This window comes from Cucurbita maxima, unplaced genomic scaffold, assembly GCF_002738345.1.
Source record: "Cucurbita maxima cultivar Rimu unplaced genomic scaffold, Cmax_1.0 Cma_Scf00001, whole genome shotgun sequence".
NCBI lineage: Eukaryota > Viridiplantae > Streptophyta > Magnoliopsida > Cucurbitales > Cucurbitaceae > Cucurbita > Cucurbita maxima.
This window is the reverse complement of record NW_019272017.1, coordinates 9,000,596-9,026,028: the sequence shown is the minus strand read 5'-3', so window position 1 is coordinate 9,026,028 and position 25,433 is coordinate 9,000,596. Positions and strand designations below refer to the sequence as shown.

The 25,433-nt window shown below is 35.1% G+C and overlaps 2 protein-coding genes across 4 annotated transcripts; one reads left to right on the top strand and one right to left on the bottom strand.

The window, feature by feature from the left end:
* Positions 1–317: 317 nt before the first annotated feature.
* Positions 318–9,770, top strand: LOC111492491 (protein GLE1). 2 transcript variants are annotated; one of them, XM_023141843.1, is made up of 15 exons: positions 318–715; positions 1,010–1,168; positions 1,263–1,418; positions 1,713–1,833; positions 2,293–2,441; positions 2,749–2,920; positions 3,780–3,999; positions 4,233–4,342; positions 4,690–4,760; positions 5,466–5,547; positions 6,191–6,265; positions 7,973–8,056; positions 8,767–8,901; positions 9,071–9,193; positions 9,273–9,770. In XM_023141843.1, coding segments are annotated over exons 1-15 (1,935 nt in total). In that variant the 5' UTR covers positions 318–713; the 3' UTR covers positions 9,549–9,770. The 2 variants fall into 2 exon arrangements, with proteins under 2 accessions (XP_022997611.1, XP_022997620.1); XM_023141852.1 differs by lacking the exons at positions 318–715; positions 1,010–1,168 and having other exon boundaries at positions 1,327–1,418; positions 1,724–1,833.
* Positions 9,771–13,843: 4,073 nt separating this feature from the next.
* On the bottom strand, positions 13,844–24,585 carry LOC111492661 (cytochrome P450 71B37-like). 2 transcript variants are annotated; one of them, XM_023142060.1, is made up of 4 exons: positions 24,328–24,585; positions 14,835–15,692; positions 14,124–14,757; positions 13,844–14,082 (listed from the first exon to the last, which is right to left on the bottom strand). In XM_023142060.1, exons 1-3 carry the CDS (start codon positions 24,373–24,375, stop codon positions 14,149–14,151), a joined length of 1,515 nt encoding a protein of 504 aa, XP_022997828.1. In that variant the 5' UTR covers positions 24,376–24,585; the 3' UTR covers positions 13,844–14,082; positions 14,124–14,148. The 2 variants fall into 2 exon arrangements, with proteins under 2 accessions (XP_022997828.1, XP_022997821.1); XM_023142053.1 differs by having other exon boundaries at positions 13,844–14,757; positions 24,328–24,584.
* Positions 24,586–25,433: the final 848 nt, after the last annotated feature.

The window sequence follows — 25,433 nt, the reverse complement described above, 5'->3', positions numbered from 1 at the left end:
TTTGGATTCTATTGAGGCATTAAGCCCTTTTATGTCTATGCCATATCATTTACGGACTCCGTACTAGATAGTATGTGTTCGATTCAACCTCTAATATATGGGTTCGGGTGCAATATCGGCGGTACTTTCCTTGAAAAATTCAATTAAAAAAAATTGTTTGAGACACTCATCTCACAATGTTCACGGTCGTGATGCACACGATGTGTTCAAGATAGCTTGGTTAGGAATTGCTTACCGTAATGATAGAGATAAGGAACAACACAAATCAAAATGCTTTGCTTTAACAAAAACAGGCCGTCGCATTTCAGGCCTTAAAACTTTAGGTCACCCTTTCAAAAATCACTTGGAACAACTCAAGTAATTTAGGAAATGGAAGTGTGAAGTCTTTAGTCGCGAGGCTTCTCTTCTTCACTTTTCTGAATCTTCTTCTTCGGCAGCTCTTCTCGCCGGACGGTGAGCCACGGTGCTGTTCCGTCGATTGTGCAAGAGGAAGACACAGCTGCTCTTTGTCTCGCGATCCGATGAATTGCTGATTTCAACTATGTTTTTAAAAAAAATTCTCGAATTGATAAATCTCTGAAGTTTCAGACCAGTAGTTTCTCCTCCGGTTCCGATTGTCCTGGGACTGATTCTTTTTCTCATCTGCACAGCCCCGGATCCGCCAGGGGCGTCCTTTTGGTCATTGAAGCGTTCGAAGTTTGCTTATTGAAGCCATGTAAGTTCTACATTCTTTCACATTCAATTTTTGATATGGTAATTGTACGTTTTCAAGTTGATTCTATGGTTAGGGCAAAAACTGGAAGCTATTATCTGGGCATTTGGTTGCATTGTAGACGTAGTATCTTTGTGTACATGCCTGTTATAGATGATTTCAACGCCTGTTATAGATGATTTCAAACTAGCATATGTTTGGCAAACATAGTTTAACTTAGCTATTTTGTCATGTTGAACGACATCCAGGACCCTCATTATCACTTGTGTTATTCTTTTGTCTGTGTTTCGTTTTCAGGAGTCCGGTGAAGTTGACCCTTCGTTGCCCTTCTAGGGTAGGACAAGTTACAGCTGATCCACAGCCTGATTTTAGCTTTGATGATTTGCGAGGGGAACTTTATTCTTTGGAGGAGAAGCTAAAGACGTCCACAACTCCTTTCACAAAAACATGTTCACGGTATCATAGTTTTTTATATTTGGAAAAGAACGAATGAATTTGTGCATGCTTCTAGTTTTCTTTGTTGAGGAATTTGTGGTTTATATGTCAATAGAGACTTTCCACTCATAAAAACTACGAAGAGAAGCTCCAAGCCTTTTGTAATGGGTGTGTATGAGGATGAGCTACAGAACATATTTAGTGATGGTGAAGTAGTTTGTGACCAAGGTTCAAATGCTAAGCGCTTTAATTGTGATGGATGTTTTCTCAGGTATTTTATTTTATTTCCGCTTCCAACTTTATTTATTTTTTCTTTTAAAGTTTAATTTGCTTTTATTTAATGAATATTTATGCGTAATCTTCCCCCCATATGTTTTTCTATGAGAAATTGAAAGTGGAAATATGCTTTACCGGTTTTATTTAACTTTTGAGGGCCTGTTCATGTTATTAGACTTTTTTTTTGTCATGTGATGTGCATTATTATTATAAGCTACTGAATTTCGATTTGAACTATTACATATCTGGCTTTGTGCCATGAAGTTTTAATATTTTTCTTTCCTTTTAGTGATAGCGAAGATTCTGACAATGAAGCAACTCTTGAAACACGAGCCCATCTAATGGAGGACGTGGATTTAGTGGAAAGTTCTTTAGCTCAGCTAACATATGATCATCTGCTTAACACGAAGGTATTTAGGGGAGTATATAATTTATATTTCTCTCTTTTATTGACGTCTACACATTTTTTAGCATGTAAATATGAATGCATCATACATTTCATTTCTTCATGACATTTTGTGTCCATCTCTCATGTCCTTTACCTACCCTTTTTAAAGTTAGTTTGTTATCTCTAGTTGTTTCTTGGGGTTTTAGACACTGTATTGCATCATCTAAGATATTGTGAAGACATGTATGTGAAATTACTTAAACTGGCATTTTTTTTGGGTAAAAAACTCATTAGTTATATTTTTTCTATCTGGATGTTGTCATAACTGTATTCTCATTTAGTCTGACGTCTCTGACTTAAAACTTATAAGACACTAGAAATTATGAAGAATTTTTAATTTCAACCATCGAGAGACAAAGTGGATGGATATCTAGCTAATCTTCCCTTCTGCTAATGCTCTTCTAAATTAGTTTATAAACAGGAGGAAATCAGGAACCAACTTGGAAGGTTGGAGACCAACCTCACTACTTTAAATGAAAAGTCCAGTGCTGCAGCCTCTCAAATTGAGAAATACTATGAGGCAAGACGAGAAGCTGACCGGAGACTTGATACTCAATATCAACGCGAGATGTATGCTTTTCTATTAGTTTTGTTGGTCATCTTTCTTAAGTCAAGTTTAGTAAATCTTTTTTCGCAAACTTCTAATGATAATAAAAAATTCGTATGAACCATGCCAACCTTGAATTTTCAATTTTTGCTTCTTCATGTTTGAACCTAACCAACTAGATTTTTTAAAATCATTTTTTACAATATATATTTAGTTTTAAAAAGTTGTAATTAGTTCTTTGTGCTTCTTTTCTCTGCCTAGCCACTTATGAATGACTGTGTGCTAACATTGTAATCTTACTTGGTGTTTATCCTTTTCCTCTACTTTTAGTGCTGAAGGCCTTGATAAGTACTTGACTACTGTTCAGCGTCACCATGAACAAATATCACAAAGAGAAGAAAGAAAAATAAGAAGTGATGCGGCTTTTGAGGAAGCCAAAAGAAAGGAGAAGGCCATGCTAGAAGAAAAAAAACGTCTAGAAAAGGCTAAAGCAGAAGCTGAGGTATGTTGTCAGCTATTTGGAAATGATTATTTTTTGTTGTTTGTTTGTTTTTTTTTTTTTTTTTTTTTTTTTTTTTTTTTTTTTTTTTTTTTTTTTTTTTTTTTTTTTTTTTTTTTTTTTTTTTTTTTTTTTTTTTTTTTTTTGTTGTTGTTGTGATTGTGTTGTTCACTTTGTCAGCTATTTGGAAATGATTTTTTATTTATTATTTTTTTTTTTATTGTGTTGTTCACTTTACCCCGGTACATATGGCTTTCATAGAAAATTTAAACAACTGTTTCATGGGCTGCTAGCTTGTAATCAATTCTATTGTCGTTCTATCTCTATCAATATGAGGATTATTGATCAATAATCCATCCTGTTTTTAGATTAGATAATCTTTTCTGGGAGTTAGTTTCACCTTCCAATGGTTTAGGTTTGGTGGACATTATGTGTCCTTCATCATTTACTTTTTGAGTCATCTGGGAGGAAACAAAATAGTTACAGGACCTAACTGCGTATGTGTTTTGAATAGCGCAGCCAGATGCGCTCTTTGGAAAAGCCCACCTTTGAAGGGTGCAAAAGTCCACTTATTTATTTATTATTTATTATTTTTATCTTAAGGAAGAAACTAAAAATTTCTTAAATAATGTTCATTTTCTTCACAATCTCTAATCAAAGATATGACTTCTTAAAATTTTCATTGTCATATTATCCATAATATTATTTTTATTCATATATAAAAATGTAGTTTCGTTTTTCTTGGTACTTAACAAAAAAAAGAAAAAGAAAAAGTATTTGATGTTTTTCTTCACCTCGCACTTTAGCCCCAAAGGAGTGTTGCACTTTACTGCATCTCACACAACTAAAAACACTGGTGTAGGCAAAAGCTAAAGCTGAGGAGGCAATGAAAGCTGCTATAGAAGCTGAGAGTAGGGCAATGAAAGAAGTAGCTGAAAGGGAAGCCGTTGAAAACTTAAAAAAGGTTGATGCTGTACAAGCGCAAGAAACTATTGTTGGGGCACCAACCACCAAACCAGTAAACTCAGTCGGACAAGCTAAAGGAACTGCTCTGGATGGAACAAATGTGTCGAGATCACCAGGTGATTTTCATTATGAATGTGATAATGGGTTTTCTGTTTTTGTTAAAAAATTATGTACTTAAAAGTTCCTAACTCTTTATATTTCTTTTTCCATTCTATCCTGAACCTTTCTTTGTTCAGTTCTCTTTATTCAGAAGATAGATGTTCATTTGCCTTTTCGTGTTTGGTCTACTAAGTTACTTGATTTCAGGATTTCATCTAATATGGAACTTTTTGGGCTAATCTCATGGTAGGTAGCATGGTTAGAGCCTCAAGAAATGCTTTGACTTTAGAGCAGGAGAGACTACAAAAACTTAAGGAGTTAGAGGAGGGAAACCAAGCATTGAGATTGAGTTCAAATAAGGTTCGGCAGTAACAAATAGTTTGAATGCTTATTATTTTGTCTGTTCTACATGTAACAGATATTAGTTGGCATGGATATTTCATTTTAATGTGGAATGCAACTTACTGCTTAGATTAGCATAGGATGGCAAACATTGTTTATCATTGAGTGAATGTATCTCTCGGACTTCCTTTTTTTAAGCCCCATCTTAGAATGATGTCACTTCTATTCATCAAATGGGAAAAAGTTTCATTCTAGGACTTAAATTTCTTACTATTGACTATCTTCTCTCTAACACTTGTGACCTGATAGAGTATTTGATATTGCTCTCATTGTAATTCTAAATACCCATCTCTTCCTCTCATCAGGATTTTAGCACCCATGAAAGACATATTGCTAGGCTAATTAGACAAATAGTGGGGACAAAAGAGAATGTCAGGTATGTGATTTCTTAGATTTACATCTAAAAAAGTTATTTGGTTTTTGTATGGCTATTTAGCAATTGAAGCTGTTTTGATAGAGACTTCTGTTTTTCATGTGCTTTTCTTCTTTTTGCTCCTAACAAGCTCCTTTGTTAGTATTTATTTAGTTACAAATATGTGTTTTCTGTCACCTCTAGATTAAGTTGGTTACAAGTTTAGGATGCTGAATTTAGCTTCCCACCTCTTTCTGTAGGGCTGCATGATGCTATTAATATTATTTCTTTTAATAAAATAGGCTACATTGATGTTATTACTATCTACAATGTTTAGCTGCCTTTCACTATTTTTATGCAGGATTTTCTGTCTATGCTAGTATTTTGACAAAAGTTATTTCTAAAGTTCAAAGTGGAAGTTATTAGATTACAGGTTATTTGTACAATTCTCTTAATTCTTTTACACTGAACTTCTCTTGTGGGTCTAGACGCTGTACTGTACATTGATCCCGTAGCCACAAATCATAGAATATTAGATGGGGCTTTAGTTTCTCCAAGTGGGGAACAAATTAGTAGCATTAAGCAATATATTTGTAGTAGATTTAAGGTTACATTTCTTTGTTCCTCGTGTTTTTATTTTAGTTTTATAAAATAGACAACATTTTTGTATCTGTATTCTCAGTATTTAGGAAAGCATATTGACTATTTGTTTTGTACTATCTGATTCAGTACAAAAACCAGTCAACTTCTCAAGATTTTCATGGATCCTCTTTGTCCACAAACTATTAGCATTGCAGCATTTGCAAAGAAGGTAATGCTATCTCATTAACTAGTTGATCATTCTTCTTGCTTGTATGTTACTCATTATGGTAGTAAAGTAGTTGATTAAATGTACATTAAGTGCCAAGCCCAGATGTAGTGGTTTCTTGCTTTCAACCTTGAAGTTATGAGTTTTCTAAGTAATTATATGTTGTGAGTTCGTGAAGTACACATTCTTATTTGTTAAAAAAAGGTTCTTTAAGTACACATGTTGTTGGTCCAGCTGCAAGCTCCTGTTTTCAATTTACATAAGGATTTGTAGAAACCTACTCAGATTTGTTTGTAATTTTGTATCATATTTATGTAGGTTATACCACTTATGGAAGGGTTTTGTGTTTGACATTTGTATATTAGGGTTAATTTTAATGAGTGAAAACAAGTGGTTTCTTTAGTTGTGTTTTAATTTAATGTGGTTACACATGTTGAATTTAATACTCAAATAGGTATTGCTATGTATGGTAACTAACTAGACCACTGTTGCTTCGCTTCCATTCTCAATAGCTTACTTTATTTTTAGATATCTGTTCTTGTATTACTTCAGCTATCATGCAATTAGATCTCGTTCTTGCAACTTTTCTTCATATAGTTGGACCAGTGCATCGAAGCTTCTAACTTCCTTAGCTTTTGAATTTCAGGTCGTTTCTCAATGTGAAAGTTCAGAAAATGCAGTTTTTGCATGCAGTCATGTCATTGTTCTTGTTACCTCACAGGTACTGCACTGGTCATGTTATTGTTCTTGTGCATATTGTTTTGACACTAAATGATGACCTCAAACTTACCATAAGTTGCATAGGCAACCTTGGTAAGAACAAACACCTCCTGAACACACACGATACCCCTAAGTACACACACAAGAAACCACTCAAAGGAGAAGAAAAAAGATCTAATATTGTGATGGAAGCCCTTGGATAGGAAAACTTGTTCTCAATCCAAAGTCAAAATGTCAAAACTCATCACAAGTATGATAACCAATCAAACTTGAAATGTTTCTAAGGAATATGCAACCTAAACTAGGATGCAACGTGCTTTCCTTTTAGAACAAAGATAGGAACTCTCCCCATTTTGAGGTCATCAAAATGTCTATTTTCTTCAAATTTACAATTAAAGGATTTACATAGTTTCTCGTTGTTGATGACCTAAAGGAGTGAAAATAAAAAACTATACCCTAAAACTAACCTAACTTGAATTGTGTTTAGTTTCAAGATATTTGGGGATTTCTAGAATGGGCCAACTAAACACAATTGGTTCCACTTTTGTGCCTAGGAGCTTAGCATCCTATTACAAATCAAGTTCAGTTATAATTGAAGGGATGTTTTAAAGGGCAAACACCACCCTTAAATTGAAGCATTTGGGTTTGGTGCTTCATGTTGCCTTGAAATTTTTTGTCTACTTTTTCTCCTCCCTTGCGAAGCGTGGTACTAAGTGTTGAAGTGGAGATCTCTTTCTTATGTTGTTGGCTCTAGTGGCTTGATCCTAATGTCAAATGAGTACGATCCCAAACCATATTAAATAACTATCATAAACCATATCAGACAATTCTCTTTTAATCTTATGCTAGGATTGGATCATCATATTCAAGTTTCATTCTTGATTAAAAAAAGTTATTTTTTCTTTGGAGATCAAACGGTGAGGACATATGTGAGTTGGTACATGCTGCACAAACATTTAGATAGATAGATATTGTAGTATAACTTAAAATACTATTGTATTAATTGGAGAATAGTCCTGTATAGTTATGCTTACACGGACACACACATGATGATACACTAATTTCTAAAAGAGTAGGACACATACGCGTTGGGGATACCAATTTTTAATTAAAGTTAATTTATATATAAAGTTATATTGATATATCAATACTTCTCGATAGATAAAACATGTAAATTTAACGTATAAACAAATTCTACTTCACTTAAAACCTACAAAGTTAAGTCAATTAACGATATAGAAAGATTTACTGTTTGACCATAAGAAAAGGACATCCTAATACTTAAGGTCAATTATAGAGTCTATGAGAAAATCTCTATTCCCCCTCCCCAATTTTTAGGTTTTAACATTTTTTAGATCCATGTCCAAGCTGTGGCCAAAATATTAATATTAATATATATATAATTCAAACATTTTATTTAGAATGTCGGACATGTGTCTGGACATATCTGTGTCTGACATATGTTCGACACAGACCCTGCACCTAAAACATAGTGTCTGTGCTTCCTAGTTTATGCTTATCTCAAAGGTTTTTTTTTTTCTTTTTCTTTTTCTGTTGGACCTCAAAATTACTAATTTTTATTTGGATTTGATGTCGACTATTAAGTGTATGGGTGTAATAAGTAGTGTTTTCCTTAGCTTTTTATTTTCTAATGCTTCTTGAATACAATGACTATTGTACGCTAATGTTAGCAAATTGTTTTAATCAGGTCCCAAGTGCTATGGTTCTTCTTCTTGCAGAGTTCCATAGAGCTTGCATCTACACAGTTCCGAAGCACATAGGATACTCCGAGGTCAGTTCTTTCTAACAACTTGGATCGTCTTTATAATGAATCATTCTTGAAATGGTAATACCCGGCAGTTTCACTTGTTCTGTCTTCTCCTCTTTGATGGTAGTTTGCTTCATTCTTAATGAAATACAGTTTTAATTGACTATGATATTTGCTCTTGCCAAATTCTTTGGGATTTGCGTGATTGCATCTTAAGCTGTTAACTACTGAAAATTTTGAGAGAAGAATCAACTTCTGGCTTGTGAATGCCTTTCTTTTAATTTAATCTAGAAAAATGTCTTTTTATCAAACTTTCGTGCTTTACTAGTTTCCAGGCTTTACAGTCATCTTCTGGCAGCATGAAGTGTTGTATTAGAATGTGCTACTGTCTAACACATGTAAAACTAAGTTTGGAACAATTTTTGTTCTTCATATGTCTAAAACATATTAAGAAGAAAAATAATTAATGTTATTGCAAATTAATGAGGAAAATTTTGTTTCTTTTAAGCTTATTCCTGTGTCCAAGTAGATTAAATCCTCCATACCTTGTTCAGGTTTCAAGACTGATAAATTCCACCTATTCACTGAAACTTGGTCATTTCAAAATTTAAATTGCATTTGGATCAATACAAATGGTCTAGTGCGCTTATGCTGTCTATTCATTTTGTTTTATTTTTTATTTATGTGATTCCTCACTTGCATGTTGAACAATTTTTACGCATATATTTCCATAGGCCGCATTTGAATCCAAAGAGTCATATTACAAAACTCTTGGATTCCGAGAGGATGTAGACGGAAAAATGGAGAGTGTTAAGGATTATTTGAAGCGGCTAGAAGCATACATGAAACTGTATGGGGCATTGGTTCAGGTTTGTCTCTTCTAATAGTTCGGGAAGTACTTCGAAATATTTTATCTTGCCACATTATTTTAGAGCTTTCTATAATTGAGCTACTTTCATTATCTAGTTATACCATTCTCGACTATGACATTAGGAATCTTTCCATAAAATTAACTTATAAAAATGGATCATTTGGCAGACAGAAGTTCCTGGTGCCCGTAACATACATGGTCTTGAGGAAGGTTGGGCATGGCTCGCAAGATTTCTAAATGCAGTTCCCCCCAATATATATACTGCAACCGCGCTCTATGCATTCTTACAAGTAAGTTGAATAGAAGTTTAATCACTGAGAAGTAAGCTGAAAAAACCATGGTTTGACGACCCCATTTTGTATGATATAGGTAGCAGGCTTTGCACTGTGTAGAAAATATAAATCTCAGTTCAGGAAGCTTCTGAACATCATCTCCGACAACTTCTTGATTGCACTAAGAGGAAAGGAGAACCCAGGGTTGAAACAGATAATCGTGCAGATTGAATCCTATTTGGAAGACAGGAAATTCCTTCAAGAACCAGAAGGAAGGACCTTGCGGGGTTCCTTGTTGTCCAGTGGTATGGTGCCGGAGTCGGAGTACACGAAAGATTCATACAGCCGTTCAGGTAATTCATATTTCTACTGATACCACCCAGTCTCCTGAACAATTTTGTTATAGTTTAGCTGAGGGAATGTGACCCATTTATAACCTAGGCATTCTTCTCAGTACAAAAGAAAAATTCAGCATTGTTGAAGAAGTGTACGCTAGAATATGGTGTTTGAACTTGTAACTCTGTTTAATGACAATGAGGAATTTTATTGAAGAACAAAAGTTCGCTCAGTTGATAAACAAGTTGAAAGATTTATGCAACAGCCTGAAAGCCAATATGTACAAGGATGTACACAAACAACTCCCTGTAGAACAAACAAGATAAAGACTTTAAAGTCATTTTTTGGATTTTAAAGACTTGAAAGTCATTTTTTGGATTTTAAATCGTTTCTTGAGCTACTAGCATGTGAAACTGTCAAGACATCACTTCCTTCTGGACTAGATTTAGGGGTCTTCATCCCTCCCTTCTGTAGTCCATCATCCTTTGTGGATCCTTTTGTGCTTCTACCTTTCTACCTTCCTGGAGAACGAGTTAGTTTTTCAATGTCACCGGTGATGACATGTTTGAACTTGTTGGTTTCGGTAACATTGCACTTTTCAGTTTTTCAGGTTTGTTGGGTCTTTCTGTTAGGTTATGGAGGTTGATGTTTATTTATTGCTTAGTCAACGCTTATACCCAATAAAGCTATATATGGTAAATGATATATAATGTAATATGGTAAATGACAAATAATGTAAATTGTAAAGTAAATTGTCATAAATATGTATAGTAAAAAGCTATATCTATATATAGTTATATATAGTAATAGTTATATTTGGTAAAATTATAAATAGTAAATCGAACTATATGTATATATATTCCTTTAGGCAGAGCTTTTAAAATAACTTTCTGGATCTTTGTATTCTCTCTTACTGTACATGTATTCTCTCTTATGGTACATGTATGAAACTTTTAAAATAACTTTCTATATTCTATATGAAACTTTTAAAACAACTTTGTGTATTCTATATGAAACTTTTAAAATAACTTTATGTATTCTTTGTATTCTCTCTTACTGTACATAAATACAAATCATTTAGCCAGAGTTCTTGATTTTCTCTCTCCTACTCTTTGTGTTCATCTAGATCGAGTGTGTGTTGTTGTGCGATCCTAGCAACTAGTATTAGAGCTAGGTGAAATTCACCACGATATGTGAAGATGGAAAGTTCAAAGATTGCAATTGAGAAGTTCAATGGATCCGATTTTGGTTTCTGGAAGATGCATATTAAAGATTATCCGTACTAGAAAGATCTTTATGAACGGGGTGAAGTCGGATACCATGACCATGGAGCAATGGAAGCTCAAGGATCGGCAGACCTTAGGGCTGATTTGATTGACGCTATCCAGAAATGTGGCGTTAAACATCATCAAGGAGAACGTCATATCTGTTGAAGGTGTTGTCGAATATATACGAAAAACCGTAGACTATAAACAAGGTGTATTTGATGCAGAGATTGTTTAGTCTACAAATGTTCGAAGGTGGATTGTTGCTGATCATACAAATGAATTTAATATGATTGTAAGTCAACTAAGTTCGGTGGAAATTAATTTTGAGGATGAAATTAAAACATTGATTTTGATGTCTTCTTTATCCGAGTTATGAGATACTGTTGTTGCTACAATCAGCGGTTCTCGAGGATCTGATAAACTGAAGTTTGATGAAATTCGAGGTGTAGTTCTCAGCGAAAGTATTCGCAAACGAGAAATTGAGAATTCATTTGGTAATGCTCTTAGTGTTGACAATAGGGGAAGAAGTAAATCGAAGGGCCCAACCAAATGGTGATCAAAATCAAAGAATCGAGAAAAATCGCCAAATAGACCAGCGTGTTGGAGTTGTGGAGTGACCTCAGTTGTGGAGAAAAGGTCACTTTTGGATAGACTGTACAAAGCCAAAGAGGAAACAGAATCACAAATCTGGAGATAATGATTTTATAAATTCAGCAAAAGATATTGAAGATGCTCTAATCCTCAGCGTGGACAGTCCGATTGAATTCTGGATTTTGGACTCAGGTATATCTTGAAGATGCTATAATCCTCAGCAAAAGATATTGAAGATGCTATAATGATTTTGGACTCAGGTCTCCAAATAAAGAGTTGTTTCGGAATTTCAAGTTTGGAAATTTCGTGGTGTATCTTGCCGACAACAAAGATTTGGAGATTAAAAAAAAAAAGGATGTCTGCATAAAAACTCCGGCAGGAAATCAGTGGACATTAAAGGATGTCAGATATATTACTGGTCTCAAGAAGAACCTGATCTCTATTAGTCAGTTGGACAACACAAGTTATGCAACAGAGTTAGAGAAGAGTTCGTGGAAGATCATGATCCTTGTGAGAACTGCGTTATGAACAAACAGAAACGAGTTAGCTTCACAAAGACTGCAAGAGAATTGAAGAAAGTGAAGTTGGAAATGGTACACAGACGTTTGGGGACCATCTCTAGTTCTATCACTTGGCGGATCAAAGTTCTACATTCATCGATGATTTCAACAAAAAGGTGTTGATTTATTTCCTGAAACACAAGTCAGATGTGATCAAAATTTTACGTCACCTTCATCGATGATTTCAGCAGGAAAGTATTGATTTATTTCTTGAAACACAAGTCAGATGTGTTTGCCATCTTCAAGAAGTGGAAAGTTGAAGTTGAAAATCAGACAAACTTGAAGATCAAATGTCTGGGGTCTAACAACGGAGGGGAGTATGACAAGTCAGAATTCAAAGCATTTTGTGCCGCTGAAGGAATTAGATTAATGAGGACAGTTCCCAGTAAAGCAAGACAAAATTGTGTTGCTAAAAGGCTGAACAGAACATGAATGAGCGGACAAAAAGTATGAGATTCATTATGGATTGCCAAAGACATTCTGAGTCAATGCTATAAATACAACAATTTACTTGATCAACAAATGGCCGTCAATGCCCTTGGGGTTCAAGTTTTTAGAAGAGGTATGGACAAGAAAAGAACTCAAGTACTCTTAGTTGAGAACTTTTGGCTGCATTGCGTCTATTCGTTCGTGTTGATCCAAAGAAGAGTGACAAGCTTGATGTTGAGCCTGTGAAGTGCTACCTCATAGGCTTCTAATATATGTTCGAGTACAAGTTTTGGGATGTGAAGAACAAGAGAATCTTGAGACATTGTGATGTGATTTTTGATGAAAATGTCCTGTACAAGAACAAAGAGAAGAAAAGTTTCAAGACAACGAAACAAGTTGAAGTTGAGTTGAATGAGCAAAGCATCTTTTTATTTTTATCTTAACTACTTGTAGCAAAGGGAGAGAAAGAAATCTATGGGCAGGAGTACTTATCTCATTTCGTTAGAGAAGCCTACTTTAAATTGGAAGAAAGTCTCGAAAATTTATATATAAAACTCTAGCCGTACAAATTGCTTTCTTGCCGCACCAATGTTTAGAAAGTCGCAAGAACTTGTGTCACGACCTGATTTTCGAAGCCTCGAAAATTCGTAGGGTGATTAAAAAGACGAAAGCAAAAACCATTAAAAAGAAATTAAAAGAGAGGTAAAACAAAAGATAAAAGTCCAATAAAATTAAAACAAAAGAAAAAGAAATTTTGTTTCAAATATTACAGAGGGGATACAAATATAAAAGGGAATACAAAAGACTTCAAAACGACCGAAAACAGACTGACGCTTTGGAACGACCCCCTCTGTGACTGCACAGCTCTTGAACGCTCCTCCACCTCGACTGGCAGCCTGTAAACACTTACAAAAGATAGGAAAACAAGGATGAGTATAAAATTTACTCAGTAAGCCACCTACTTGTAGGCTCTCATCACAGTTTAGGCTTAATAGATTCTCACGGCTTCTCATGGGCTTTAGGACGTTTGGTTCTGGTTTTATCCCCTTGGGGCTATTTTAGTTCTCCGTCCTTTTATTTAAACCCTAAGAGTTCCTTAGTCCAAGTTGTGAATGGCTGGTGTCTCTCTACGAGGTGCTACCTCATGCATGGTTATCTAAGACTATGGTACCTTACTTAGGGGTGTGCTGAGTACCTTTTAGGTCCATGATAGTCTCCCTCATTGGGGGCGCGACCCCTCCCTTATCCCATGCAGCTAATGGGTTGTATGACGTGGGTCTCACGTTTTCCATGCGAAACGGCTAGAAGAAGTAGGTACTAATCAGGAACCCTTGGTCCCCCACGAAGCTAAGACATTGTTCACCCAACTAGTAGCTTAAGAATACTTCTAAGGTGCATCATTTGTTGTAGTGATCTGTTAGGCTCACTGGGAAAGATTAAGTCTAAACTTAGTTACTTGTCACTTTAACTATCATAATAATGGGTCATGGAAAATAATATGAGTATGCATAATTGATGCAAAATAAACATACATGCTCAACGGGGTGATAACATCCATCCATATCTAGAGCGCAGAGTTTACAATTTTACATACTCCTTTCAGCCTGATGTAGCATGACTTAAATACATACATAAATACGAAGCATAAAACATGAATAATTTCACTTAAATCATTTCCTGAAAAAGAGGAATAGTGACCGATCTGCTGATTGAGTGTTGAATCTATGTTCACCTTCCTTTATAGAGTAACACCATGGTACTTGCAAACATAAACTTACCAAGAACTGAGCTACACTCTTAAGTGGCGAATTGGAATAAGTTTGAGAGGTGACCTCTTGGGGATGGTTAGACCACCATTCTCTTCCATGTCCAAATCTTCTTCTTTCATTCCATCCGGTAATTTCCAATCAAAACAAAGCAACAGATTAGCTAGTGTGAGCTCCACCGCAAGGATCCCCATATTCATCCCCGGACATCTTCTCCGACCAGCTCCAAATGGTAATAACTCAAAATGTTGTCCTATATAATTGATATCACTCCCTATGAATCTCTCTGGCAAGAATTTTTCTGCGTCACTCCAGGAATTCACGTCTCTCCCAATCGCCCAAACATTGACATACAGATGACATTTGGGATCAATATCATAATCGTTTAGCTTGAAATGGGACATGGTTTCTCTCGGAAGAAGTGGGATGGGAGGATGCAGCCTCAAAACCTCTTTCACAACCATTTTTAGATATTCAAGCTTTTCGAGTTGACTCTCCTTCACTTCATCCTCTTTGATGCAGTTTCTGATTTCATATTGTAGCTTTTTCATCACCCTTGGATTCCTAACCAGCTCTGTCATAGCCCAAACAATGACCCCTGCTCCCGTTTCAACTCCACCTAGAAATATATTCTAAAACATATACAACCATGAACAAAAAAAGTTAAATATATGAGTTACAATGGGAGGTATTCATAAGTTGAGGTTACCATTGTAAGTGCCTTGATGCAATCTCCACTGAGTTGCAATCCATCTTTTTCTGATTTCAACAGAACGTCGATAATATTGTCTTTTTTCTGAGAAGTTGCCTGGAAGTTGATGCGGTCATCAATTACATGTTGGAAAAAGGCATCCAACTCAAAAAAGCTCTTTTCCAACCTTCCATGAACGCCAGTAAGCCAATCAACAATCCAACCCACTCTGGGAAAGTAGTCAGTCGCGGAGAAATATCCGAGTGATACTATGGCTCTTCGAACAACATGGTGAAAATTGTGATTATCTAGCTCACCCCCTCTGAAGTTCTTCCCAAAAGCCATCCGGGTTATTATATTTTCTGTGAGAGAGTAAGATTTCTCACTCAGATCAACAAGATTTGAATGTTGAGAGATTGAGTTCAATAACAGACCCACCTCTTCTTCTCTAATATACTGAAACGACTGAACCCTCGAAGCATTGAAGAGCTCAAACATACAAATCTTTCGAACGTTCCTCCAGTGTTCACCGTATGGAGCAAAACTCATGTCAACATAGCTGTACGAAAGTCTTCCACTACCTGTTGAGCAAGGACGGCTGCAAGAAGCAAGGTCGTGAAATTTGAACAACTCTCTTGCAGCGGCGGCAGAGGAAATAACGATGGTTGGGACAGAGCCGAGTTGGAGGAGCATGACGGGGCCATATTTTTTTGAAAGCTGAGAGAGAGAGCGATGGGGGAGGGAGCCAATGAGGTGAAAATGGCCCAACAAAGGAAGCTTGGGAGGGGTTGGAGGAAGAAGCTTGTTGTTGGGTTTTGCCTGTTTTCTTATGGATTTAAGAAGCAACAGAGAAGAACAGAGGAAAAGCAGAGGAACCCAGATAAAGAGATTATTAGACATCATTCTATCAACGCTAAGCATTTCCAATCTCTAGTCAGAGAGAGAAAAGATAGAGAAAAGGCTGAATGGGGAAGAACACCAAGAGGATGAGGTTTATAAAGTGTTAAAATATTGTGTATTTACAAAAGTGTTCATCAACATTCATAAAATTTTGACACATCCATTCGCATTATTGATGAGAGTATCTTCCCAGAGAAGAGAAGACAAGACAAACGGACAAAAATGGCTATTTCAAATGGGTTATAAGCTTTTAATTGTTGTTCATCCTTAAAATTTATAGATCAAACAAACAAACTTCAGCCAAAGAGTTATGGCTAATATTTGTGTGTAGGGTGATTGAGCTATTTTCCATTTCCACCACATGGACCACAATCATTTGTCTTTTTCAATATCTTAGGTAGTTTTATTGATATAGACTTTTTATATATAAGTAGCCCCACTATGTTTTTGATGGAACTTTTTCGGGACCAAATGGTAAGGTCATGATCACACCAAAAGCGTGGGATAAGTAAGCCAAATGTGTGCCTGAACAAATTTCAGAGGAGTCATTGTTACAAAGGTATTGATAAGTTTAACTCCCAAGTTTCACCATGGGGTGGTTATCAGTAGAGCTAAGGATCTATTAGTAGTTTTTGTTGATGAAGTAATAGGCTCCCTTCAAGCTTATGAGTCAAGAATCAATAAATCATCGTAAAGGAATGAAAAAAATATATATTTTAACCGAAGGAGAACCACCAGCCATGAATAGAAACACAACCCATAGAAAAATGTTTATTCCACAAATAGAGATAGTAGAAGAGGAGGATTTCGTGGCGACCATGATTGTGGTAACATGGGTAATTGGAGAAATAATATACAAAGGCAGTTCAACGAGCAAGGTAACATGAGGAATAACATTTTATGTTACCATTGCAAAGGATATGAGCATACATAAAAGTTGATTTCTGGTATAAAGATCAATAAATAAATAAATTTTGTAGCAAAAAAATGAAAAAAAAAAGACTTTTTATAGCTTGTATTGATACTAACCTAAAACAAAGAAATTTATGGTTTGTTGATAGCTGATGCTCGAACCATGTGATAGAAACCAAATCTTTATTCCAAGAGCTTTATGAGACACAAAAAATTAAATACAACTTGGCAATAAAATAAAGATTCAAGTTGAAGGGAGAAACACAGTGAAAGTTGAAACCAATCCTGACAAAGTAAAATTATTGGATAATGTTTGATTTGTGTCAGAGTAAAGGTACAATCTATTGAGTGTTGAACAATTGATGATCCGAGAATTTTCTGTTCTAATTTAAGGTACAATCTATTGAGTGTTGAACAATTGATGATTGGAGGATATTTTGTTCTATTTAATGACAACACTTGTATCATGACGAATAAGAAATGAGGCTTAAAAATTCTAATTCTCACGACTTCAAATAAGATGTTTCCATTGGACGTTTTTAATGTGGGGAATTTTGCTCTTACTGCTAGATCAAAAGATAACTCGACGCTATGACATTTGAGATATGGGCATCTTCATATGAAAGACTTGAAATTAATCAATGATAAAGGTATGGTTTTCTGGTTACCAAATATTGATACAATTAGTTTATGTGAATGATGCAATTATGACAATCAAACTAATAAGCGAAAATAGTTTAAAATTATTTAGAAGTAATTCATGATGATATATGTGGGGCCAATGCAAACTAAATTTTTGGGTGGGAGTGTTTATTTTTTTTACTATTTATTAATGACCGTAGTCATATGAGTTGCTTTATTTCATAGAACGTTAGTCAAAAACTTTTGAGAATTTCTAGAATTTGAAAGCTATGACAGAGAATCAAAGTGACTGTCACATTAAAGTACTTTGCATACATAGAGGTGACGAGTTTATATTATAAAGAATTCAATTTATTTTGGGAAGAATAGGGCATCCAACCTTATACTCTTAGAACAAAATGGAATCAGTGAATCAAAATTCGAACAGTGGTGGAAATGAAAAAAAGTATGTTACATGTAAGGAGACTTTCAAACCAATTTTGGACCGACACTATCGCAACATCTGTCTATCTCTTAAATCTTTCACCAACAAAGCCTGTAATGAATCGATCTCCTTATGAAGCATGACATGGAAGGAAATTATTTGTAAGTCATTTCCGAGTCTTCGACTGTGTTGCTTATGCATTGATAAATTCTCAACTTCAGTATCACTAAACAACAACTTTTTTTTTTAATCATCTTCGTATGAGACATGATCAAGGAAGTATAAATATTTAGCTGACATATACGCATCGTTTCAGACTCTTTAAGTTAAGAAGAATCCGTTGAAAAAAGAAAAGTAACAAAGAACAATAGTAGAAGAGATCGAGACAATTAAAAAGAATGAAATAGGGGAGATGATTGATTTACTAAATGGAAAAAAAAAAAATGCAATTAACTTGAGATGGGTGTTCAAGTAAAAATTTGCAACAGATGGAAGCATACCGATAGCTCTCCAAAAGTACGGTTATATCAAATATTTTTATAGTTAATTTTGTACTCATACTCACTATTTTCTCATTAATTGTCACATTTATTTTAATTAGTATACATGAAATAGTAACTGTGATTTAATATGAAAAGAAGTTTAATTTGCATAAATCGAACTTAATTGAGTTATTTGGTAAAACTACAGAACATTCATGCTAAACCCTGATGTTGTAGCAAATTTGGAAACAACACTGCTTGCATTTGGAAATAAATTGTTGTCTTTGATGCGGAAGCAATTCGGAATGCAAACATTTTGGGGATGACTTGAAAATTTTAATCCACATGAGCAGTCTACGTGTGTCATTGACTACCAAATTGGAGACATCCTACGTAGACGATTTTATCTTTTCTCAACCCTAAATGAGAAGAAACAACCCTTATAAAAGGAAAAGGATACCTACAAAGAGAGGGAGCCACACTTTTGGAGAAAAATCGAATTAGACAGCAGCAACCTTCACTGCTGTGATTTGCAATGAAACCAGAGAAGAAGAAAATCCTAATCCAGTTGCTGTTGACAGCAGAAGGAAAAGGAGACCAACAAGGATTAATTAGGACAAAGAGGTGGACGTGAGAGCTCAAGGGAAGGGAACTTCCATTGACGACGGCAACAAACTGTGATAACTCTCTATTTCCTTATTCTCTTTTCTCATTCTATCAATTTTACATGATTGAGATGCAGATTCCTTTGTTTAATTAACTTGTATGGAGAGCTAAACTTTATAGGGGAGACGAGAGAGTTTCATATAGTTTAAGTATGTTGACGGTATGATCTTAGTTTATTAAAGAGTTGTTGTTAATGATTTACATGTGTGTTTAATTAGCTACTTTACATACATAGTTGTTCTCTTATTCGAGAAAAGAGAGGAAGCAATGAATCCTCTTTAATACTTTAGTTCCATTGCGAGGAGATTTGAAGGGTAATAGAAGAGTTAGGAATAATTCTTCTCCTACCGCCTTGTCAATAGAAATTACAAACGATTATGAAAATAATCTCCATGCATGACTTCGCAAGTGGTCTTGGGAATCTATTAAAATGAATTAAAATCTACTACTAAGCTCAACAACTTATCTATTTAATCTCTCTTTGCCGAACCTTTCTCATTATAGTCTATTTTCTCATCATTTTCTGTTACTCCACCGCAGTCCCAGCCGTCCCACTTTGCTTTAGTTTTGTTTAATCAGTCAAAATCTCCCACACCCATTTGAATGTTACCCAAAAACTCACTTTAACTTTTAGTAATAAAATTAACTGAAAAGATAGATTCTATGTGGAATCGATAATTTACTTATTACTTGCTACTTGTGATAGTGTATACTTGCCCTTATTCTTGTGAATTTTACATCATTTTAATATATACATCCACAAGCGACCACATACAAATCATAAAGCTCGTGTTGTGACAAAAGCTCACTTTGAAACGGTAAGAACTATTCCAGTATTAGCAACACAATTGTAATGACCTGTTTATTAACCTGACGTCAAGTTAGTATTCCTTAATGGAAATTTGCAAGAACATATCTATGTAGCACAAGCCTTGCCTTAAATGACAATGAATTTGAGATACCACTGGATTGTTTTGTTTTGTTGCACTATATTTATTTGGTCTCTAAATATATCAAGTTAAAGTATGGGAAGGGAAAGCTCTCAATGATAAACTAAAAGTCACTAGTATTTCCAAATTTTTGAATTTTAATTATAATATAATCGCTTGGGCGAGTAAAATAATAACGAAGCCTTTGCAGCTTTGATCTCATCTTGTATTCTATTGTCTCCTCTAAGTATTCTTTTTCTGTCATCTTTTCGCTTTATAGAACTTTAGAACTTAATTTACATATAAAAAAAATGGATAAAAGTGAGATAATTATTCTTTTATTTGAGTACCTTAATTCTATTGGATAACAAAAAACTATAAACTAAAAATTAGTTGAAATAAGTGGAATAAGCTTAAGGAGTGATTTCTTGGTAACGGTAAGGCCATCATCCTCTTCCATATCTACATCTTCTTTCTTCATTCCTTCTGGCAGTTTCCAATCAAAGCACAGCAACAGGTTAGCTAGTGCCAACTACACAGTAAGGGTTGCCATATTCATCCGAGGACAAATTCTTCCGCCGCCTCTCAAAGGTATAAACTCGAAGTTTTGTCCTTTGTAATCGACATTGCTTTCTATAAACCTCTCAGAAAAGAATTTTCTGGGTCCGTCCAGGATTGTGGGTCTCGTCCAATGGCCTACACGTTAATGTGAAGATGAGACTTGGGGTCGATATCGTAACCGTTGAGCTTAAAAGGGGAGATGGTTTCTCTTGGAAGTAAAAGTGGGACGGGTGGATGCAACCTCAGAACCTCTTTCCCTACCATTTTTAGATACTCAAGCTTTTCTAGTTCAATCTCTTTCACTAAACATTCTTTTATGTAGCTTCTGATCTCGTCTTGGAGCTTCTTCATCACCCTTGGATTCCTAACAAGCTCTGTCCTGGCCCAAACAATGGTGCCTGCTCCAATTTCTACTCCGGCTAAAAAAATATCCTAGAAGCCCATACATCCAAAGAAGAAGAAAATAAAACATATAGAAAAAATAAGTGACCTATAGTTATATCATTATTCGGGTTTATGGGTCAACTATATTTTCAAAAGAAGTTTAAGTAGAGATGTCTATAGGACGAGACCTTCATCTCCGTTCCTACTTTCTGTTTCAATCTTCATCGATAAAATTCTTTTTCCATATACCATATATATTTCAAAAATGGATAGTTTCTAGTTTTAAAAAATATTAAAAAGTAAAACATTTTAATAAATTTAATGTTATATAAAGTGGGTAGTGATGGAGACTGAAATAATCGCCCCTTTGCCTTGTTTAAACAAAATACCCAATGAACAATCTCTAATTTTAGGTTAACATGATGAGTGCTTTAACGCAATCTTTGGTGACTTGTAGCACTTCTTGAAGTTGATACGACTACATGTTGAAAAAAGGCATCCATTTCAGCAAAGCTCTTCTCCAGCCTCCCATGAACACCATTCAACCGATCAATTATCCAACCGAAAGTAGGAAAGAAATCGGTCATCGAGAAGCTTCCAATTGCTACTAATGCACTATGCATAACATGTTGAAAGTGTTCATCATCTAATTTTCCTCCGCTGAAGATGCTCCCAAAAGCAACTCGCGTTGTTATATTTGCAGTGAGAGAGTACAATTTGTCACTCAGATCAATTGGAGATGAAGAAGAAGAAAATTGGGAAATGGAGTTTAGGAGGCGCCCCACTTCCTCTTCTCTAATATCCTTAAAAGATTGAACCCGCCGAGCAGTGAAGAGCTCAAGCATACAAATCTTTCGGACGTTCCTTCAGTGCTCACCGTATGGAGCGAGACTCATGTCAAGATAGTTGTACGAAAGTCGTCCGTTGGCGTGTAAGGGAGGTCGGCCGCAAGAAGCAAGGTCGTGAAATTTGAACAACTCTCTTGCAGCAGCGGCAGAGGAGACTACGATGGTTGGGACAGAGCCCAGTTGGAGAAGCATGACGGGGCCATATTTTTTTGAAAGCTGAGAGAGAGAGCGATGAGGGAGGGAGCCAAGGAGGTGCAAATGGCCCAACAAAGGAAGCTTGGGAGGGGTTGGAGGAAGAAGCTTGTTGTTGGGTTTTGCCTGTTTTCTTATGGATTTAAGAAGCAACAGAGAAGAACAGAGGAAAAGCAGAGGAACCCAGATAAAGAGATTATTATGCTAAGCATTTCAAAGCTCTACTCAGAGAGATAAAGATAGAGAAAGGGCTGAATGTGGAAGAACACCAAGAGGGTAAGGTTTATACAGAGAGCTCCATGTAGGGTGTTCAAAAGTTCTTGAGCAATTGAGATTTATGAAAAATATATTGTTGGTGTTTATAGATATTAGAATTAAGGTTAAATTACAGGTGAATTTATGTTTATTTGATTTATCAATTTTTTAACCCGCCATTTAATTTTTAGAAATTTTGAATATTACCTTAATTTATTAATCAAAGTTTAATAATCTAGTCATTTTGGACGTACAACGAGCTTTATCACATAAAATTAAAAGTTTAGAGGTTTCTTAAACACTTTTAAAAAAGTTTGTAGACTAAATAAATGAACTTAAAGTTCGGGAAGACTAAACCGATATTTTAACCTGAAATTGAAAAGCTGTTAGCTTTGTGATGACTAGTATTTATGTGTAGGGTGATTGTGAGTAGAGATTGCAATCATTTTTCTTTTTCAATATATTTTGTTGTTATGGATATAAATGTTTTATATATAAAGCACACATAATGGAACTTTCTTGGAGGACCAAGTGGTAAGGCCATGATCCGCACCAAAGGGGCAGGATAAAATAAGGTTGTGGAGTTTGGTTAGTCACTAGACTCAACCTCCCAAAAAAGTCTCATAATGAGATGAATTCTTATTTATAAACACACGATTCTCCTTAATTAGCCAACTTAGACTCCCTCCCAACAATGTTCAACAAAATCGAAGGGTTAGCCTTCCACAAATTCCAAATTGAGCATAGAAGAGTTAATTAGTTACCGCCTTAAACGATCTTGATATTTGCTGGAAACGTCTTGACTTTACAAATTTGTGCTTTATTGGATGATATGAAATGAGTAAAATTTTAGGGTCATTCTTAAATTAACAATATGGAACTTACTTTGTGTAACAACTCAAGTCTACTGCTAGCAGATATTGTTATCTTTGGCTTTCCCTTTTAGGATTCCGGTTAAAATTTTAAAACATGTATTTTATGGAGACGATCTAACCCTACTCTAACCAGTGTCTCACTTCGTCCGGTAACTTGATTATGATACTATTTGTAACATCCTAAGCCCATTGCTAGCTGAAGTAGAAACAGGAGCAAGAACTAATGTTTGAGCCACGACAGAGCTGGTTAGGATGATGAAGAAGATCCAAGACAAGCTCAGAAATTGTATAAAAGAAGATTAAGTGAAAGAGATGGACCTAGAAAAGCTTGAATATCTAAAGCTGGTAGTGGAAGAGGTTTTGAGATTGCATCATTGCATCGACCAACCCCTCTTCTATTTCCAAGAGAAACCATCTCCCCTTTTAAGCTTAATGGTTAAGATATTGACTCCAAGGCTCATCTTCACATCAATGTGTGGGCCATGGGACGAGATCCACAATCTTAGACTAACCCAGAAGAGTTCTTTTCGGAGAGGTTTATAAGAAGCAATATCGATTATAAAAGACAAAACTTCAAATTATTACTTATTAGAGGACAATGTTATCTTATAACTAATTATCCTATTTCTATCTATATTTTTTTTAATCAATAAATTAAGTTCTATAAAGCAACAAAATATTAGGAAAAAAATATTTATAAGAGAGAACAGAATACAAGATGAGATTAAAACTGCTACTATTTTACTCACCAACTTACAAGGTCAGATTATATATATATAACTAAAATCCAAAAATTTTGGAAATCTAAGTGACTTTTAGTGCTATCAGATTTCAAAGCTTTTCCTCTCCATTTTTAAACTTGATATACTTAAAAAGACCCAAAAAAAAAAAACTGACGTGGCAAATTCACTATCATTCAAAACTTAAGTAAGAAGTTAGTATCATTAACACATACCGATATACTTTTTTGGGGCAACTCATGGAGAAGGAATACTCGATATCAATGAGCAGTGGCTGCAATTGAAAGATACTGGAAGGTATTTAGTAGCACAAGTTGAAATGATGGGAGAAATGTCTCGAGGATAAGTCGACGTTGTGGCAATATGAGGTTTTGTCATCTCCATTTTGAGTTGATGATAGAGATGTCCATTACACGGAGACAAAGAAGTCTACCCATAAGAGAATTTAATTTATTGATAAGAAATATAGATAAAAATGAAGTAATTAGCCATATTTTATTTGAGTTGGAGGAGCATGACGGAGCCATATTTTTTTGAAAGCAGAGAGAGAGAGAGCGATGGGGGAGGGAGCCAATGAGGTGCAAATGACCCAACAAAGGAAGCTTTGGAGGAGTTGGAGGAAGAAGCTTGTTGTTGGGTTTTGCCTGTTTTCTTATGGTTTTAAGAAGCACTAGAGAAGAACGCAGGAAAAGCAGTGGAACCCAGATGAAAAAATCATTAGTAGGCATCATTGCATCAACTCTAAGCATTTCCAAGCTCTATTTTGGGAGATAAAGAGAGAGAGAGGGCAGAATGTGGAAGAATACCAAGAGGGCAAGGTTTATAAAGTGCTCCATGGGATGATCTATAAAATTTCAAATAAAATTTTAAATTTTGTGTATTTACAAAAGTGTTCATCGACATTCATATATTTTTGACACATCCGTTGGTATTAATGACGCTAGTATCTTCCCTACAAACGGACACAAATGGCTTTTTCAAATGGGTTATAAGTTTTTAATTGCTGTTCATCTTTAAAAGAATGGTTGGTATATTTTGGTATATTTTACCTAATTTCTGTTAACGATCAATTGAGCTTTATAGACTTTGGAATAATGTTAAATTATAAGTTTGGTGATTTGACTTTGTGTTTATTTGAATAACTATTCATACTTATTTCCTAAATTTAGTGTTAGTGCAATCTCTAGTGATTATAATAGTGATTATAGTATGTGACAAAAATGAGAAAGATGTTTTTCTGAATTACCTAATGGCACTCGATTAAAAAACGAAAAAAGTCGCTAATGGTATCCCTTGTTGGATGATGAAAGTCCCACATCGGTTAATTTAGGGAATGATCATGGGTTTATAATCTAAGAATACACTCTTCATTGGGATGGGGCCTTTTGGGAAAGCCCAAAGCAAAGCCATGAGAGTTTATGCTCAAAGTGGACAATATCATACCATTGTGGAGAGTCGTGTTCGTCTAACACCCCTCTAGTGGCCCAAAAATGGCATCAAATTGTCAAAAAAATATTCTCCATAGCTTAGGTTTTGAGTTTGAATTATAAGGTCACTTACACTGACTAAGGATTATTTTAATCCTAATTTTAGTTTTAGAATAATCTCTAGGGAATATAGTAAGAGACTAAATTGAGAAAGAAACTTTTATGAACATTCCAACTATGCCTCTTAAATGTCAACATCATATAATATGCCTCTTAAAGACGAATATCATATTTTAATCACAAATTCGAGCCTCCTTTCTTGGAGACTTGGACCAGCTCTAACTTTTTGGGGGCTCCATGCCATGTTTACATGTATGTAC